Source organism: Poromitra crassiceps (genome assembly GCF_964638095.1).
Source record: "Poromitra crassiceps genome assembly, chromosome: 6".
Lineage (NCBI taxonomy): Eukaryota > Metazoa > Chordata > Actinopteri > Beryciformes > Melamphaidae > Poromitra > Poromitra crassiceps.
This window is the reverse complement of record NC_139627.1, coordinates 33,303,433-33,323,074: the sequence shown is the minus strand read 5'-3', so window position 1 is coordinate 33,323,074 and position 19,642 is coordinate 33,303,433. Positions and strand designations below refer to the sequence as shown.

The 19,642-nt window shown below is 43.2% G+C and overlaps 1 protein-coding gene across 1 annotated transcript in view; it reads left to right on the top strand.

The window, feature by feature from the left end:
• Positions 1-755: 755 nt before the first annotated feature.
• Positions 756-19,642, top strand: part of ccdc80 (coiled-coil domain containing 80) — a 33,419-nt gene continuing 14,532 nt past the window's right edge. Inside the window, exons 1-5 of the mRNA XM_083639364.1 lie at positions 756-2,148; positions 4,608-4,805; positions 12,750-13,288; positions 14,574-14,921; positions 15,741-15,897. Of these exons, the coding sequence (XP_083495490.1) occupies positions 1,446-2,148; positions 4,608-4,805; positions 12,750-13,288; positions 14,574-14,921; positions 15,741-15,897 (1,945 nt within the window). The 5' untranslated portion in view covers positions 756-1,445. The remainder of the gene's footprint in view (positions 2,149-4,607; positions 4,806-12,749; positions 13,289-14,573; positions 14,922-15,740; positions 15,898-19,642) is intronic.

Genomic DNA, 19,642 nt, shown 5'->3' with positions numbered 1-19,642 from the left:
TGCAGCTCTACTGTATGGCAGTGCATGCAGCATGATGCCTCTGCAGTGAGAGTGGCCAGGGTTCAGATCTAGTCTGTGGTTTACCAGCTGGGAGCCCCTGACTTATGCCCTAATTAGAATGGGCCAAATTGCTACTTTTCTTCAGAGGAAATGGAAATAGTCTGATGTGGGTTAAAAGAGCCATCATAAAAGTGCATGAACAGCCATTGCAATTATGTTATGTTGGCAATATAACATGTAAAGACATCCTCCATTTAGTTTGTTTTTACTCAACGGTTAGGGAAACGTAACTGAACAGCCAAATTCTCAGTCTAAATATACACCAGCAGCACTCTGTTTCCTTGGCTGTACAGTTTCTATGCGCCACAATATGGCATTGCCTCTTGGACTAGGTGTATGGGAAAGCGTGGAGGATATCAGCGTGGAAAGGGAGGGGATTTTGGGGGGCGTTCCTCTATTGGCTTTATGGGAGGAACTTGACATTGAGGGCATGGTCTTACAATGGTCATTCCTCTCTTGTCTCTTCCCAGATCTCTCTCTCCAGCAGGGATGCCGACATGTTTCACTTGACCACTTCATGATCAAATATAATGTAGTCTATATTAACTTTAGTCCACTTTTGCTTCAATACAATTTGAAACCCCCCAGTGAGGGGACAATATTTGCACAAAGGCATTTGCAGTGAAAGGGGGGTGTTACAGACTGAACTGGCAACCAACAGTCCAGGGGCAGGTCCTGTCGTCGCGGAGGCTGGGGTTTGTGGACATTTCTGGGAAAGCCTCCAGAGCTAAGGTTGGCCAGGGAGAGCCTGGGAAGGAGCACACGCGCGTTTTTCTGCACAGACACTCAGCCCATGTTTCCAGCTTAATCCGGACCCAGCCTGCGTGGAGTTCTGGCATTTTGTTTGTGCCTCATTCCTGCCTGCAGAAGATTATCTCACACTTCAATTTGGAAAGAAATAATGCCCGAGGATTAATTTGATAAATTAATGCATAACGTGATCGCATTTTGGAGATATGTGGTTCAAAACATTTTGCTGATAGTTTTTGTCGATTTTTTCTCTCCGAGTTTTTGATGTTTGGATAACGGCATGGTCTTTAAATACCCATAGTAGTCTTATTGGTAGGCTACATCTGAAAACGTAAGGGTTGCTGAAATGAAATTCTGGGTTTAACTGTTTGAGAACTCGCATATAAACTCTTCCCATTGTAGGCCTATGTGTCTGCCAGCTCTAAAGCAGACAGTGAAGTGGATTTCCTCAACATAATAAGGCATGCTTTGAAACAGACCATTCGTGTTTTGCGCGTATCGCACTCTGCATTTCATCACCTGGAATTATTCAGTAACAACCCCAAATGCGCTAAAGACGCACCAGAATTTCGGGTCCACTACTGGATCTTTATTTTCCATCGCTGAGTGTTTACTTTATCTGACATCTCGCCAGGATGCAGTGGACTTTTTACAGCTTAGCTCTGATATACCTGCTAACCTGGACAGGTGGGGCCGACAAGGCTCACCTGAGACGGATACCGTTACGCCGACGCGCAAGATTGGGACACCAGCTGCGTCTCCAGACGGGCGCAGCGGGCAGGGAGATGCGCGTCATCGGCGGAACGCGCCCTGGATCTGTGTCGGCACTCTCGGTGCTAAGCCCCAAGCGAGTGGAGGATGTGCAGGCGGACGAGAGTTTCGCACTTCCCGTGAGGAGAACAGGGGCTGTGCAGGGCAAGAGGGGAGGAGGTCACCGGCCACCGGCAGGCAGGAGGGCGGCCGGGCAGACCGGCTTGCCCCGCCAGTCCGCCATGCTGCAAGATGAGGGCACACCCGGAGCGAGAGCCAGGGTCGCCCGGATGCCCAGCAGCGCGGGCTCGCCAAACCTGCTGGCGAGCTTCGCGGGGAAAAACCGCCTCCTGGTGATCTCGGCGCCCCACGATTCAGACGGCTACTACCGACTGATGATGTCTCTGCTGAAGCCCGACGTGTACTGCGAGCTGGCCGAGCGCCACGTCCATCAGATTGTCATGTTCCACCAAGAGGGCGAGATGGGAGGCAAGGTGAGGAGGATCACCGCGGAGGGCAAGGTGATGGAGGAGCCACTAGACACCGCCCTCATCCCCAGACTCATGAGCGTCCTCAAGCTGGAGAAAGGTAATGAGATGGTTTAGTTTGAGGTCGAGGCGTCGAGCTGATTACACTTCATCACTGACGCTGTAAAAACATAGGCTACTGAGTTTGCATTTGGGGTGTCTTCACTCTTATAGATCCAATAAGTAGCCTAAAGGTTAACTGCCTTGCTCAAGGGCACTTTGCTGCTTACATCAGCTGTTGCTTAATCGTCAACAAACTTTTTCATGTCGAGGACCCCTAAACGGACACAAATTTGACCATGGATGGACCCCCATTTGATAAGAGCGTCCCCCATCTTGCGTTTAGATGTTTTATTAGCCTACAGAAAGTGTATGAAACCCATGACCAAAACAGTCATGCATTCTGTCATTGTGTTACTTATGGATGGAATTATAGTGAAAATAAATGATTCACCTTTTTCCCTGGAACCCCGTCAAGGACCCCTGGGGGGTCCACACAGACCCCATTTTGAGAACCACTGGCTTAGACCAAACAGTAATTCCCCCCTACCAGTTATGGATGGTCTATCTGACTCAAGGGTCCCCAAACTTTTCAGCCCCCGACCCCCAACAACGGTGCCAGAGGCTCGCGACCCCCCACTATCCCCGGAGGTGGTTGAAGCATACAAATGTTGCGCACATGAGAATTTCATAAACAAAACAAAAACAAAATGTAACAACAATTATGGTTAAAATGTGCTCTTTTTTTTATCATTCATTTTTTATTTTGTAGGCAAAGCATACATTCATACAATATATACAATATATATGACTACCATACAATTATGAATATTTATAAACCCACTTATCCCTCCCCCCACCCCTTACCACCAATTCGACTATTGCAACTGACCATATAAATTAAAACAAAAACAAAAACAAAAACAGGCATACGTCCAATAAAAATAATCACCTAATCAGAAGATCTTTTAACTTCGAAATTAAATCCGTCCATACTACAATCGTGTTTGGTTTTGCCTTGTTAATTCTTGCTGAAGATAGTTCCAGGTATGAAATGTCCAGAAAGCTCCGAAGCCAATGAGTGTGTGATATATCATGTGGAGGATTCCAGCGTTGAGCAACAATCTTCTTGGCGGCCGTTAGACCTGCCAGCCAGATATTACGTGATTTTCCGGTGAAGACGATATGCGAGTCATCATTCAACAGATGGACTGCCGGGTCCACCAGGAGTTGCACCTCCAGCAGGTCTGACAGCGTATTAATAACCTTCCCCCAAAACTCCAAGACCCCTGGACACTCCCATACAACATGCATAAAAGAGCCAATGGTCCCCGGGTGGCAGAACGTACAAAATGGGTCAGTTACCAATCCCATCCTATGCCTAATTCTCGGTGTTAGATACGCTCTATGACAAAATTTCAAATGTATATATTGATGGTTTGGATTCTTCGAAGCACCAGTAACATTATCCCAAATTGCATCCCAGTTTAACTCTTGTCCTAGTTCTCTATCCCATGCCTGCATACCACAAGTAGGTGTATACTTATGAGAGTTAAAATTATCATATATATATGACACTATACTTTTTGGAGCGATTCTTACCCAGTCAAGAATAGGATGTTCTTTCAACTCTGACCCCCAGGGAACCCGATAGGCTCTACAGGCTGATCTTATTCTGAAGTAAAAGAAAAGAGAGTGATTATCGATGCTGTAGCTGGAGACTAGGTCTCGAAAGTCGCGAATGCGGTCTACCCCATTGATATCTTGAAGAGACATGATACCTTTATCCTCCCATGATCTGTTACTGAAAGGTTTCCCCCCAGTTAGCAGATGACTGTTATTCCATAATGGAGATGATTTGTACCACTTGTTTTTGATCTTCAGAAACCTTTCCGCTGCTCTAAACACTTGAAGCATATACGTAAAGATTGGACCATAAAGCAAACTACATTTTTTATTAGATATACCTATAAGGAGAAAATCCTTCAATCTTATTGGTGTTATTAGTTCTTGCTCCACGCTTTTCCAAGATGAAACTCTATCTCCATCCAGCCAGTAACTGAGACTCCTCAATACGAATGCCCAGTGATATAATTTAAAATTTGGACATGCCCATCCCCCAACCGACTTCTTGACCTGGAGAGCTGACCACTTTATACTGGGACGTTTACCATTCCAGACATAACCTCTTAGTAGGGAGTCCAGCTTCTGCCAGTAAAATGTGCTCTTTTAATAATTTTAAAATTGTATTTCACACATTTTGTAGTTCAGACATTTAGGCCAATTTCACACATTCTGGAAATCATCTCGGGGACCCACCCAGTGTTGTCCCACGAGTCACGACCCCCACTTTGGGAACCACTGAACTAACTAACCAATAGCCTAAGTCTCTCTGTCGTCCTTCCAACTTTTCACCCAGATGGATACAAGTTATGATAAAAAAATATATATAGAGCGAGAGATGGAAATTTGAACATCATTTAATCTTCCACTCCTACTCTGTGATGTGGTGTGCTGCAGATAAATTTGGGATGGTGCTACTGAAGAAGACCTTGCAGGTGGAGGAGAGGTACCCGTACCCCGTGAGGCTGGAGGCCATGTACGAGGTGATCGACCAGTCGCCCGTGCGAAGGCTGGAGAAGCTCCGCCAAAGAGGCTTCGTCCAGAAGTGCAAAGGTGCCGGTGTGGAGGGCCAAGTGGAGGAGGGCACAGCCACAGGTGAGAGAGGACTAAGACGAATACTACAGTAATGACCTGCTAGCTTTCCCAGAGTTAGTCAAATGTCACACTCTTTGGAGATCTTAATTGTCCTGTAGTGATCTCACTCTGAATAGCAGATCTGAGGCCTTTACAAAGTCAGTGGTGGGATTTTATAATAGTTTTTATGGGGGCAGCTGAAGCCATTTGATTAACCCATACTTACAAAGTTAAATACTAAAATAAAATATTCAGTATATTAAAGAGCGAGCAAATAAATCATATACACATTTTTAGCCGAAACATCAAACATTCAGTGTTTGAAACATTTAAAGTCCCTGGAAACCAAAATCCACAAAAAAGTTCTAACTATGTTATTTAGGGTCTTATGTTAGTAATTGTGTGCCTCAGAAATTATTATACATTACTTTCAACCCAAAGCCTTAAAATCGACACTTTTCTACAAGCTTCTACAAGGTACTTCCTCATTGAAGAGAGCAGTGCGCGAGGTGCTAAAATGCAGGAGCTTATGACGTCATAAGCTCTATATAACCTTTGTACACGCGCGCAACCCGCCCTACTGTGTGTGTGTGTGTGTGAGTAACCTCGCGTCACCAGGCTGTGTCGAGCGCTATGCTGCTCTCTCTCTCTCTCTCTCTCTCTCACTAGTCCCGAGAGAGAGAGAGAGAGAGAGAGAAGCATAGCGCTCGACACATAGCACACAAAGTGGGAGGGAGACAGACAGACACTGAGCGAGCGCTGTGGGGGCAAAGAACGGACAGAGATCTCTTCCTCTCAGTACGCTATGCGCGGAGCAACGCGCGAACACACACACACACACACACACACACACACACACACACACACACACTCACCCAATCTCTCTTATCTTCTCTCTCTCTCAGAGAGAAATTTCCCTGCTGCAGACGGGACACGCCCACACAGTCCGCGGGAGAAAATACACTCTAAAAACTAATTGATTCTCATGACTTTTGCCATGACTGTCAAACCTAAATTTATATACTTTGCGACGTTCATCATCGTTCAAATTTGGCTGGTGGCTTATTAACATAGGGTCCTGTGATGTGATTAACTCAAAATGCTAAATAATAAAGAAATATTTCTGGTTTCCGGGGACTTTAATACTAAATACTTACCACACAGTCGCATGATGTGACTCAAGATGGCTGCCACTGCTTTTCCCGGCTCAGAGTCTCCCTGCAATCCGCCTAAAATCACTAAACTATAGCGACATCCACTTAAAATTAAATCTTTATTGATGGTAAAGTAATGTTATACTTTCATTTCTTTGAACATTTATGTCAATGCGGTGATTTTGAAGGACATTGCTGAAATCTTGGGAGCACATGGTGATCAGCAGCAGAGCAGGCCTGTTGTAAGCCTTCCTGGAACATATATATATTTTTGTGATCTACATTTGAAAACATGACAACAACCAAAAAGCTGGCAGAAGAGTTAGAGGAGATCAAAAAGACACTGGGCTTTTTGTCTGAGGACATCAGTAAAGTTGTCAAACAACAGGCCAATCTCATGGGTCTAATGGAAGAGGTCCGTGAGCTGAAGGCCACAGTTCTGGATACGAGACATGGCAGCTATACCAGGGCTACAGCCAGTGACCATCAAGGTGAGGACGCGCCACCTGAGGAGCTGCACACACTCGAGGAACAAGTGGTCAAATTCCTCAGCAGTAAAAACATATATCTACAGAAAGAACACATTGCAGCCTGTCACACTTTTCCTCGCAAGGACAACAAGAGTAAGCCAACTATTGTTGTTCAGTTTGCTAATCGAAAGCATAAGATTGATGTGTTGAAGCAGTCCAGAAAACTTAAGGATACTGGAGTGTATGTTAATGAGCATTTGACCAAAAACAAGACCAGGAGACCTGGTTCTGCCAGACCCAGAAGGAACAAATTCCTAGTAGGCAACACACCTACAAACCACTTTATAAGTTAAAAGTATAAATCATTTTAGGCATTTTGTGTGTGTGTAACATTTTGGGTGGGGGGCGGGGGTAGACCCCCTCCCAAGGGGAGGGGGCCACCGAGGCCGGGACCAACCTCTCTGCATGATAGAGCGAAAAACATTTTTTATTTTTTTTTGGGTGGGGGGGTGGGGGGTTGGGTCGACCCCCCCTCCCAACCCGGGATGGGGGCCACCGAGGCCGGGACGAACCTCTGCATGATAGAGCGAAAAAAATAAATATATTTTTTTTGGGTGGGGGGGGTAGGTCGACCCCCCTCCCAACCTGGGAGGGGGCCACCGAGGCCGGGCATACCTCTGCGCCATGACGGGGGTCCGTCCTGGAGCACCACACGAAAAATTGAGAAAAATGGAAAAAAGCTCCATAAAAGGAGGCTCTCATCCCGCTCAATCTATCCGCCAATAGTGCATCCCAGCCTGGATGACTCTTGCACGGTCCCCCTGTGTACCTCCAGGGAGGAAAAGAGGGACAGACCGACCGACCGACCGACAAAGCCTTCTGTAGGCCGACCCCATGGGTCTGGCAAAAATGCTGAAATAGCAAGAAATTGATGTATACTCCGAAAGCAAAACAAAATACAAGCAACATGGTCAAGGAATGGAAAAGTGTTTATAAAGTTAAATGGCCCACCAGAGCAAGCCAAAGTGATTCTGGTGCGGAATCTGAGGGAGCTGGAACAATACAAGTAACTATGTTTGCAGTTTGGTCGGAGCACTACACATCAAATAAGGAATGGAGAACTATGTGTGAGATAAAGTGGATCAATAGAGAGGGCCAAGGACAAAGTATCCATCTCAAGACAAAGGCATTGCTTGGTATGTTGTTATGTTGTTGTTGGTATTTTGTTTTCGTCATGTTTTGGTGCCTTTGCTTTGACAAAGATTTAGAATCTAAATTGCAGAGTAAATTTCAGCAAATGTTATTTTCAAACTTTTCTTTGTTTTCAATATGACTGATGAAAATTATTGTTTTCCTATGGAAGATAAAGAGAGTAATCTCTCTGAAAATGAAAATTCCTTGGTTGAGTGTAGTGGTGATTACAAGAAATATGAGGAGCTAATTTGAGTTTTCTGAAAGTAACTGAACATAAATTATTTAATTTTGGAAATGACATTGATCTGGAGGCAAATCTCTACAATGATTACCAATTAAAGGCTGAGTACTATTCTGACAATCAGTTTAATGACCTTAATTTGGATGGTTTTTCAATCATACATTTTTATAGCAGAAGCCTCTATAAAAACTTTGATCAAATCAAAGATTATTTAAAATCATTACAACATACATTTATGTTGCTATAAGTGAGACTTGGCTGACAGATGAAAAAGGTTCTGATTTTGTGTTAGAAGGGTATAACAATTTTTGTGTAAATCGAAAAAACAAAAGGGGAGGTGGTGTTACATTCTATGTACAGAAAGATTTTCAGTGTAAGAAAATTGATAGTACTGTTATTAAAGGGCCCATATTTTGCTAATATCACCATGGTAACAAGTCCTACCTGACGTCACTAGAACTATGGTTCTCGCACAAATCGGCACAAATCCATGTCCTCTCGTCTACGAGACTTCATGGGGGGGAGGGGGGGTTCATGGGGGTAACATTAAAACACCTTCACCTATTTATTTGAAGCTTAGCCCATGTTTAATATGACCATCCAAGATTGTAACAACATATATATGATACAAAATGAAGAAATGCATAATATGGCCCCTTTAATGACATCATGGAGAGCCTGACAATTGAAATCTATTCTACTAAATTTAAGAGTATATTTTTGAGTTGCATGTATAGAGCACCTGGTTCCTGCATTGAGACATTTATGAATACTGCCGTTGATATTTTGGGGAAGCTATGTGATAAAAAATTAAAATAATAATAATAATAATACATCGGATTTATATAGCGCTTTTCCAAATGCTCAAAGACGCTTCACAATACAAAACAATATAATACCATAACTTAAGAAAAGAGAAGAAAATAAATAAAGAAAATAAATAAAAGGTGAGAGAGGGAGGAGTTCATGGGTTGAAAGCAAGGGTGAAAAGGTGGGTTTTGAGGGCGTGTTTAAATGATGACAGAGTGTCTGCTTGACGGATATGGCTGGGGAGGGCGTTCCAGAGGGTGGGGGCAGCTGCAGCGAAGGCCCTGTCGCCCCAGGTCCGGAGCTTCGTTCTGGTGGTTTGGAGAAGGTTAGCATCTGCGGACCTGAGGCGACGGGTAGGCTTATGGAGGTGAAGGAGATCAGAGAGATAGGAGGGGGCCAGGTTGTTGAGGGCTTTGAAGGTGATGAGTAATAAAAGTTTGTTTGTGGTGACTTCAATATCGGATTTGATAAAATGGAATAAACAAACTCACATCAAACTTTTGTAATGCAATGTTTAGTCTAGGTCTTTGGCCCCTGATTGATAAACCAAGTAGAATAACAAAAGAAAGTGCCACACTTATTGATACAATTTATACAAATGGTTATTTTAAAGCGACAAGTGGACTGCTATTATGCGATATCAGTGATCATCTTCCTATTTTTGTAATCCTACATAATTTGAATGTTAAACGTTCAGTTAGTGAAAGTGTGCCTTCTTGCAAATGAGTTAGATTAAGAACCCCAGATAGGATTGAGGCTTTAAAGAAGGAACTTATAAATTGTCATTGGGATGAGGTGTATGTGGATGATCCAAATCAGGCCTATGATGCCTTTTTGTTTATATTCTTACAATTATATAATACACATTGTCCCATTATATTAGAGAGTGCTGGGCGAAAGATAAATATAAAGAAAAGCCATGGATGACTAAAGGGCTACAAAGGGCATGCAAAAGAAAAAATCTATTGTACAGTATAAGAGATTTCTACAATTGAGGACTGGTGAAAGTGAAGAAAAAGTTGTATAAGAATAAACTGATTAATATTATGAGGTTACAGAAGAAGGGATATTACAGCAAAATATTGGAAAACAGTAAAAACAATATTCAAAGGACCTGGAAAGTAATAAACAATATTATTAAAAATAGGTGCAATATATCTGAATTTCCTAATTATTTTTTAAATGGATCTAACACTACAGTGGACAACTTAGAAAATGTTGTTGAAGAGTTCAGTGATTACTTTGTAGGTGTTGGCACCACTTTGGCCAATAAGATTGTTGTCCCTGATGACAAAAAACATGGGTTTAATAATTTGATAAATAGTAATATTACTTCAATGTTTATTTGCGGGGTTACTGAAAGTGATGTCATTGAAACTATAAGAAAATTTAAAAACAAAAGATCAATTGACATAAATTCCATTGACATGGTAATTATTAAAGAAGTTATATATTCTATTACAAGACCCCTGACCTATATACTGTATGTAATCTCTCTTTTGAAAAGGGGATATTTCCCAATAGCATGAAGCTAGCAAAAGTAATTCCAATATTTAAAAATGGGGACAAGCACCGCATGGACAACTATAGACCTGTATCTCTTCTTCCTCAATTTTCCAAAATAATAGAGAAATAATTTGTGAAACAGTTGGATTTTTTTTATCAGTAAAAACAAATTATTAGATGAAAATCAGTATGGATTTCGGGAAAACGGAACCACTACCTATGCAGTAATGCAGATGGTTGAAGAAATTGCAAAGGCAAGGGAAAATGATGAATATTCTATTGGCATTTATGTTGACCTACAGAAGGCCTTTGACACTATAGATCATAGGATATTGTTGAGGAAATTGGAGAAGTATGGGATACGAGGTGTTGCAAATTCTTGGCTGAAAAGCTACTTAGAAGGTAGGCAGCAATGTGTACAAATTACAGATACTGTGTCAGCATTGAGGGACAGCACAGGGATCAGTGATTGGTCCAAAACTGTTTATTTTATATATTAATGATATTTGCAAAGTTACAGATTTGTTAAAATTTGTCGTTTTTGCAGACGATACAAATTTAAATGAACTTTTGAGTGATGTTGAACAGGAGTTGGAAAACCTCAAAACTTGGTTTGATGTCAATAAACTTATCACTGAATATTAAGAAAACTAAGTATATGGTGTTTGGAGATCAGAAAGGAATTGATGATGATATTGAATTAAAAATCTGTAATACTAACATTGAAAGAGTATTTGAAACCAAATTCCTTGGGGTTGTGATTGATCATAAACTGTCATGGAAACAACATGTAGATTATATCAAAGGGAAAATGTCAAAGTCACTAGCAATCCTGTATACATTTAGAGATGTATTGAATTATAAGCCCTTGCATATCGCCGCTGTCGTTCCAGGACCTCGAATTTCCAAAACAGAAACTTTTCAGGAAGTAAAAAAAACCTGTTTGCTCTTAAACTACTGAACCAAATGTCGTCCAAGTTGGCAGATGTCTTAATTATAGTTAGTTTCCCGCTGAATGTGTCATTACTTTATAAATATCTTACCTGGATAAGCTCAAATGATGGTGTTTATATTATCAGTCCGACTTGGAAGCGCTTTCTCACGTCCAGTCAAGCGGGAGAGAGTCGCATACTCATGCACGAGCCCCCAAGCTCCAGGCCGCGGGGGCGCGCGCAGGAGCAGCAGAATTGCCCCTCGCCTCTCATGGCCGAATGGGGGCTTTGGCATGGGGTGAGAAATAGTCTGACATAACGTAACGTTAACGTTACTTTATTCTCGTCAGAAAGCACTCCGATTTGCATGTTAAAACAAGTTTGCAGCCTAGGAATAACTGGAAAACATTTGATTGATATATTAACGTCAGAGGAAGCCAGGATTAGTCAAAACGATATGAGAAATACACAGCGCGTCTGCCGTGTGTCTTTTCCGGGTTTATTGTCCTGCGTGGGGGGGTACACACGGAGGTAGGGGGGGAATTTCGAGGTTTGACTGACAGATTGAGGGCGAATGACGTTACGAGATTTACTCACAAGCTCGTTTTAATGCTTTTCCATTGGTTGCATTTGTTAAAAACCACACAGAGACGTGAAGGGTGACCAATGGCATTGATTCATGACAAAAAATAAAAAAGTGAAAAAAGGCACATTCGAGGTCCTAAAACGACAGCGACGATATAATTTATTCTTCATTCATTTTACCTTACATGTCTTATTGTGTAGAACTCTGGGGATCAACCTTTAAAACAGCTCTAAATTCAATAGTTGTTCTACAAAAACGAGCCATACGTATCATTAATAAAAAAGGATTACTATGCTCACACAAATTCACTGTTTCTAAATTCCTGTGTCATGAAATTTAATGACTTGTTCTATTATAAGATAATGCAAATAATGTTTAAAGCAAAATCAAAGTCACTCCCATTCTCTGTGCAAACGTTATTTTCAATACGGGACAGCAAGTACGATCTAAGAGGTGTGTGCAAGTTTAATGTGCAAAAAGCTAAAAAAAGAGATTAAAAGGAGATGTGTTTCCACTGTTGGGGTGAAAGTTTGGAATGATGCACATATAAATTTGAAGATGTGTAATTCGCTTTTGGTTTTCAAAAAAATGGTTTCTGAAGCTATTTTTGAGCGTTATAAGTGTGAATAAATTTTCTGATGCTGTTTAATTTGTTTGTTTAATTTTTTCTTTTCTTTCTGTGTTGTAAACATTGACTGTTGCAAATTACTTTTCTGTTGTTTTTCTTTCATTTTGGAGGAGAGCTTAATTGAGTAGAAATTAGGTCAGGCATAATATAAGCATTTTGCTTCTGCCTGAGCCTGTTCAGTCTCTGGTTGTTTTGACTTTGTTTATACTGTGATTTTGTTATTTATAATGACTGAAAAATTACATTACAAAAAAAAATTACATTCCATTACTTGTTGGCAAGGAAATGAAACTCGCCATGGAGTATTATTGAAGTATCCACTATCTCAATAACTTACTCACAAAAATATCAGCATTTTAGAGTGATAAACATTTGCTTAAGGAAGGAAATGTTTAACTTGAGCCCCCCCCCCCCCCCCCCCCCCTCCTCTCCCCCTCCTCACAGGTGGAGGGGTAGACACGCCAGTAGAAAGAAAACCAGATCGGAAAGAGATTGTTAGGAAAGCAATCAGGAGGCCTACACATGCTTCGACAACAACCACCTCTGCCACAACCACCACGACCACAACACGGCCAACTACCACCAGTACCACTACCACCACAACTAAAGCAACCACCACCACAACTAGAGCAACCACGACCAGAGCTACGACAACTACCACCAGACCTACCACCACCACCACCAGAAGAACCACCACCAGAAGAACCACCACCACCACCACAAAGCCACCCACCACCACTCGAGCTACCACCCAGAGGCCGACCCGGGCCCACACCACGGCACACTGGCTGCCAGCCCCCAGGACCACGGCCGATCCCTACTACTACAGCCGCAGAGAGAGGGAGAGGTCCCCACCTAAAACCACCCCGGCCGGAGACAACCGCACTGACAAGGAGGGCAGAGACCCGCATGGCCGCAAGCAGGTGCCCGCCACGCATAAACCCTCCAAGACTAAGCCTGCCAAGAAGAAGAATGGAGAGAAGGTGAGTTGGGGAGCTTTAGCTTCTGTGTTACTTGGATTTTTGTCATCTTATGTTGAAAGGTTTAATTGAAAGGGTTTGGGGGGTATGCCTAATACCTTTTTTACATCAAAAGTCCCACTAGTACACGTGTCTTTGTTACCCAGGAAAGCAGCAGGGGGTAGCAGCACCAGCATCTCCACTAATATTCACAAACTAGTGGCATTTTCTTCAGTCTAAAAGTTTCCAAGCCGGGCCGTTTAGCAGATAGAGCGACCCTGCAAGTGAGGTGGGTTTTTACGCGGTGGCTCTGCTCCGGCTGGCAATATAAATCTTGGCGGTGGTCCAACCCATGATTTTCCGACCCTGCTCTCCGCCTGAGTTGCCGCCCCTTTTCTAGCCTGGGTAAACCCATCCCCACGTGACCTGCTCTCAGACCTGTTCTCAGTCACTAGTGACTGGGAACTGAGAGAGCAGGTCACGTGGGGGCTGGGTTTACCCAGGCTACCCCTTTTCCAGCATGAGTCAGTGAGATTCAGTGATTCATACAGCCTGAAATTCGACTTTCTTAAGGGTTAATTATTTTACATTGACGGAATATGCAGAGAAAAAAAGCATATCCCATGCACGAGTGCACCCCACAGCCCAGGCGCAGGCAGCGTCAAGTCAGCCAGAATGTAAGTAGGTCGTCCGCTTTAGCTCTTTCAAAAATAAAACCCTCGTTGTAACGTTAAACATTTTGAGTCATGCTTTACAGCCATTTACATGTATGTAATCTTAACATCACAATGAGTATTTTTGATACAATGTTTGCTGCTTCGTTTGTTGAAAGACCTTTTTCTCCTCCCAACGTGCATCAGTCAGGCTATTTACTTGTTTAAATGACATTTGTTTGAAATTTTTACTCTGAACTTTCCATTTTGTTTTGGGTGGCCTGACACAGCACCGTGAGAGAAGAAGGGAAAAGGGAGGGGGAAGAGACAGCCCGCAGCGGTGGGGAAACGCGGGTTGAGAGTGTGATATAAAAGTTTAAAAGCCGATGCTGCTGCTGCTGCTACCCCCTGCTGCTTTCCTGGGTAACAAAAACACGTGTACTAGTGGGACTTTTGATGTAGTAAAAAAAAGGTATAAAAGGGGCTTAAAACATGAAAGACATCAAATCTAAGCTCTCATGAGCTGAGTATGGTTTGAATCACTATTCTGTTATATCAACTGGCAATAGAGAGAAGCAAAATAGACATTTATTTATCAAAATGGATTATGACTTTAAATGCAGTTAATAACCTACAGTATATCCCCCTGTGTGTAGGTGCTGAGTAATGAATACGAAGATAAGTATGAGCTCAGGAAGCCAACGGTCAGCGATCCCGAGGAGACGGAAAGCTACACCGAAATCAGCCCCACCAAGAGGGCCAGGGGCAAGCACGATAAGCATGACAAGAAGAAGAAAAAGAACGACAAGGCCGCCAAAAAGGCAGAGAGGAGAGGAGGAAAGGCGGGGAAGGAGGGCAAGAACGGTGGGAAGAAAAATGGAAAGAAACTGTCAAAGTACCAGGAGAGAGAGGAGTACCAGAAGCCCACGAAGAAGCCCACGCCTCCTCCTAAGGGAACTCTGGCCTCCTTCCTGGACTACTTTGAGAGCCGGAGGCGGCTACTGGTAATAACATGACATGACTCTTACAACTCCTAGCTCACTACTACTCCAACCTGGCTCTCTCTCTCTGATAACAAATATGTTGTTTAGGGCTGCAGCCAGAGAGAAATGTGTGCTCACAAGTCTCACACTTATCGATCTTTATGAGCGACAGGTATGTAACATCAATAGAAGAACTTATCTCCTCCTATACTATAGTCTCTGGCACAGCTCAATACTGGAATATGACTGCTTTCTTTTGGCTTGAGAACGAGGCTTTTTAGCGTAGCTGAAATGTGTGATAATTGAGCAATTGGAAGTGAATAGAGCTAAGCCACAAATCTCATCATCTAGCTATAGCTGAGTCATTGGTACTGATCAGCCCCCACAGATTGATTATGGTCATTTTGTGTTACGACTCACGAGACAGTAAAAATCAGACTCACTGCCCATTTAATTTACAGTAATATCACAGTTATACAGTCACACTTCAGTGGCATGTTATATGGATAGCCATACAATATGCAGAGCGCCACACTGGCGTCCTCCCACTGTCTGACTGTGCTAACAGACTGTATGTCTGTGTTTTGCAGCCGGTATAGATTCTTATCACAGCAATGCTGAGGGCGGGGTGGGAAAACATCACCCCCATCCTCTGCCCACAGGTTAATGTAAACACCACCTCCACAGCACACACAGGCAATGTGTGCGGGTGTGCATGTGTGTGTGCGCAACTGCGCATGCATGTGTGTGTGTGTATTCCGTGTCAATCTAACATACTTCTATGCCTTCCTGTGGTCTCTCTCTCTCTTCCTCTGTCTCTCATTCTTTTCTTCCCTGCAGCTGATCACCTCCCCCTCTGAGGACAGCAGGATGTATGCTCAGCAGAGGGATGAGTATCTGGAGAGTGTGTGTGAGATGGCCATCAGGAAAGTCTCCATCATCACCATCTTTGGCTCCCTCACCAATTCCACCATGAAAATCGACCACTACCAGCTGGGTATGTAGCTTCCACGAGATAGGGAATGAAACAAAGGACTCTACTCTTCAAGTAAATTATCTGAATTTAAGGCCTCAAAAACAATTAAAATGTCTCAAATACAAATTCTACTTATCCACCACCCCCACCCCCCCAATCTATTATGCAAAATATGTTTTTTAATCCTATGTGTTTCACTAAGCATTGTCCCTTGACCATTAATTTCCTGTGTCCTTTTTTCATACCCTGCCCACTGGAGTTTCGGAACTTTAATTACGGTAGCTTTGTTCAACAGGAAATTGGCTTGCTCTTTTCGTCTTCTTTTTTTACGTGTCTTGAATTGAAATCCAGGTTGCATTCATATAAACAGGTCTTAAAATTGGTAAAGGCTTAAAGAACCCCTAAAGTCATGTTTCAAGATGTACATAAAATACTCTACTTTAAATAACAAGTTGTGTCTGATGGTTTCCACCCACAAAAGAATGTTAAAATATATTGTTAAAATCCTTAAAATGACATCCCCTCCTTCTGCCTCATTAAAAATGGAAAGTAACCAATCAGGGTTATCTAGAACCTAACTAGCCAATCACAGCATACGACACAGGCTTTCAACACATTCTCACTCGTGACAAAGTGACGACAAGGGTTCCTGACCGATCTGCAGTTGGGAGTGAGAATATGTTGGGCCTTTAACTGCTGAATACTGGACAGGGATTGGCTCCAGGATTTGTGATGTCATGAACCTTGCTTGTTGAAAATGGCCTATAATGAGTTTTAAGGCTGGAACCAAGCCAACCCATGACCTACTGAATCGTGAGTGAGCATAAAACATTTCAGTTGGAGCAAAAATAAAAAAAATAACATCAGAGGGGAAACGAATTTTAAAAATTTTCCCCATCTTTATTTTTTGTTTTTGCTCCAAGTGAAATGTTGGATGGTCACTCGTGATTCAGTAGGTCACGGGTTGGCTTGGTTCCAGCCTTAAAACTCTATATAAGGATTTTTCTAAATGTCTATGGAGAAAATAAATGGGAAACTCACTTCCGGGGCAAGAAATGTCATGTGAATGTTGAGCTCTATTGCAATCTACTCCACTGTACTCTTATCTACTGCACTCTGTTCTACTCCCTCCTAAATACTGAAACACACGGTATCAAGGTTTCTTCCATCTTCCTATGCTTCAAAATATCCATCTTAAGAAGTTGTATAAACCAGTATTGAGTCTTCATGTTTACTGTAATCTTTCTGAAAGCTCAAGTAAAACACATTTGACTGTGTGGAGAGAATACTCCTTTTGCAGTCTATTATCATCACTAGACTCACACTGCAGTGGAATTTTCACATGCCCCCTTTGCACTACTTGATACATACAGTACTACAGCTGCTATTCAGGCCAAGTTCAAGTGAAGTTCAGGGATAACCTGATCTGAGTGTTGACAATAAGAAGTTGAGTTGAGGATGGTGTCTCATACCACGTCCAGTGTCCTGTCCTTGTCTCACCCTCCCTAACAGTGATCTCTGCTGGGACAAACAATAGCATAGAGTGGTTTTGCCAAAGCCGCAGCATTGTGTACTAGTCTGTGCTGCAGATGATAGATGGTGTTAACTGACTCCTGTGATCTTGCCCAATGTGTAATCCTGTGGTGTTCAAAAAGTTAGATGTAGCTTTCCTTAAGCGGTGCTGAGAGCCTCTAATTTCAGCATCCGGGTTGCATGCTAGCAATACTTGATGCTATATTTAGTGGCAAGGTAGGAGTTTGTGGAGTGTCTGGGGTGTCTGGACTGTGTGGGGTGTCTGGGGTGTGTGGAGTGTGTGGGGTGTCTGGACTGTGTGGAGTGTCTGGGGTGTATGGAGTGTCTGGTCCTGTCTGTGAGAAGTCTGATGAGTTCAGTAGCTCTTATGGCCCATTTCCACCGCTGGTATTAGCCCCGCCCGGCTCGACTCGCTTTTTTGTATCATTCCACCGGTCGAAAACCTGGACAGCCTGGGTTGAGTCGGGGTTGAGTCGTGCTAGCCCTGCTTTGTCGGGGTTCCAGGGCTGTGGACCCGGTACCATACGGTGACGTGAAAACACTGCAGACGACTGATTGGTCAGGCAGAATCGTGTTTACTGTGTCTGGATACTGTCTGTCAATGCTGGATACCAGTTTAGTGGGACTTACCTTCTCTTCTGTTATTTTGTGTTGCTGGCTTCGGCTCTGGTGAAATAAAATCGATCTCCTTGCTCAGCCTTAACATGACAGTGGTTTTCAATTGTTTTGAGAGAAAAAGTCTGCTGCTTGGGAACCCCTTATGGTTGTGTGTTACGTCGACTCCGCTAGGCCGGAGGTTGGGATTTAGCGGAGCCGCGGCTTTTCCTGGTGAGTGGCCGCCGGGCTGGTGGCTTCCCTTCTCCCCGTAGCGTAACCCCCGTCCCCCGTGCAGCGCATGCATGTAAATAATAACAAATTAATATCCATGGTCCCATTGCCCATGTAGGTCATATAGAGGCACCAGTATTTCATAACCAGTTCAAAAGTTCCGTGTATGGATTTAATTTAAACGTTATACGTTATAGCCTACTTCCTGGTATGTTCGCAGTGACCAGTACTGACTGAGCACCAAAGTCATGCTGGCTAAAGTCACATCCTTTCCTGCATTCAACATACAACCGAGGGATTTCATCCGCCATTCATTTTCCATCTACAGTTTGTTAACATTTCCGTGTGTTCATTTAACGTTATACAAATGCAGGGCAGATATGCGGTCGCTATGGGCGGAGGGCAGATATGCGGTCGATTTGACGACCAGTTGTGGGCGGAGGCGAGTAAACTTGCGGTGGAAGCAAACAGTTTATCAGCTCGAGACGAGTAAGTAAGAGTAGAACCGTACTGTGCTGTTATATGTGTAGCTATTCATCACACCCACACACTGTCTCTTGCCACTTTTCCACTGGATGTTACCGACTCTACTCGACACAACTCTACTCTACTCACCTTTTTTGGTTTTCCATTGAGCACGTACCAGGTACCATTTTACCTGGTACCTGGTGGTACTATCTGCAGGGGAAAACCAAGTGGTACTACCAAAAGCGAGTCGAGTTGAATTGAGTTGGTACCATGCGGTGGTAAAGCAGCATCTGTCACACCACATACCCCCCCCCCCCCCACACACACACACACACACACAATATTAGGTCATATCACAATTAAGAAAGCTTTTGAAAGGCTCCCTTTTATTAAACTGCTTACAGCTACTTGTTCAGATGGAACAAAACCGCGGCTGTTTTAATGAGATGTGCCTTGTCATCTGTGCTTGGCGAGCCTCCGTATTTTTGAGACATTTTACAGCCGTCTCCATCCCGAGGCCTCGGTTAGTGTGTGTTAATGTCAGGATCTACACACCCACTTTGTAAAACTTTATGAGTCTGTCACTCCACATGACAACAGGGTTCTATCCAGATGGAATGCTGGAAAGAGTTCTGAGGTGAGGTCACACACACCCCCACCCCATGGGCCATGGTAGGACTCGGTTACACTTTTGTTCCACCAACCGGCCAGGTCAGTGCATGTGCGTTTGTGTGTTTGTATGTACTGTATGTGTGTGTAGGCCAGGTCAGTGCATGTGCGTTTGTGTGTTTGTATGCATGTGTGTGTATGTGTGAATACATACAAACAACTGGTTCATTTGATGCTGCCCATGGTAAGATTTGGTTACATTTTTGTTCCACGTACCGCCCAGAGACTCTGTGTGTGTGTGTGTGTGTGTGTGTGTGTGTGTGTGTGT